This window comes from Eurypyga helias, unplaced genomic scaffold (assembly GCF_000690775.1).
Source record: "Eurypyga helias isolate BGI_N326 unplaced genomic scaffold, ASM69077v1 C15457307, whole genome shotgun sequence".
Taxonomy (NCBI): Eukaryota; Metazoa; Chordata; class Aves; order Eurypygiformes; family Eurypygidae; genus Eurypyga; species Eurypyga helias.
The window spans coordinates 1-821 of record NW_010283538.1 but is presented as its reverse complement, the minus strand read 5'-3'; the positions used below and the strand labels follow the sequence as shown (position 1 = coordinate 821).

General features: G+C 59.4%; 1 protein-coding gene across 1 annotated transcript; it reads right to left on the bottom strand.

Moving 5' to 3' along the window:
• Positions 1-8: 8 nt before the first annotated feature.
• SLC19A3 (solute carrier family 19 (thiamine transporter), member 3) lies at positions 9-815 on the bottom strand (the record flags this gene model as incomplete). Its single annotated transcript, XM_010160012.1, has 1 exon — positions 9-815. A coding segment is annotated over one exon (807 nt), but the record flags the coding sequence as incomplete, so codon positions are not given.
• Positions 816-821: the final 6 nt, after the last annotated feature.

Below are 821 nucleotides of genomic sequence, written 5' to 3'. Positions count from 1 at the left end.
AGAAAAGTGGCGATTGCTTCAACAGCTCCGTTGTACACTGCAGAGCTGTGAGAGGGGGCTCTGGAGTCCCACAGCACCTGGACGTAATTCAGGACCTGGTTAAAGCCTGCCGTAGCCAGGGCCCACCACAGGGACCAGTAGAGAAGTCTCCTGGAGCTGTAGCAATCCCTCAGGTCCTTGCTCAGCTGCACCAGCACCCTGAGCACATGACTCTGGGGCTTGGGATTCTCAGCGTGCGGTTCCGGCGTCGGTCCCCCGTCAGCAGAATCGGAGCCCTTGTCCTCTGGGCAGCCCGACGGCCCCTCGGCGCCGGCTGTAGCCCCGGCTTTCTCTGGTCCCGGGGGAGTTTCTGAGACCTCTCTCCTGTGGAAGAACATGCTCTTCTGGGGCATCGGGAGGAAAAACGAGCACACCAAGGCCAGGGACACGGAGGCCAGAGTAATGGCGTTAAGGTGGAAGTAGGACACGCCTGCTAAGGAGACCAGCAGCTGCCCCAGCACGGCGGCGACGGTGGCTGCAACAAGAGTGATGCTCCTGCAATAGCTCGTCACTCTCTGGTAGCGATCGGTGCTGACGACGCTGTAGATGTAGGCGTAGTAGGCGACCTCGGTGGCCGTCACCATCCCGTAGAAGAATTCCACCACCTGCATGGCCACCACCCCGTGGGCGAAGAGGAGCAGGAGCCACGTCACGATGAAGCTGATGCCTTGGAGGAGGAGGACGGGCTTGTAGCGCACGTAGTCTGTGATCAGGAAGACCGGGAAAAGGAGTGCAAGGTAGGAGTATGTCCAAACTGGGAAAATCTTGTTGGTAACCTAGAA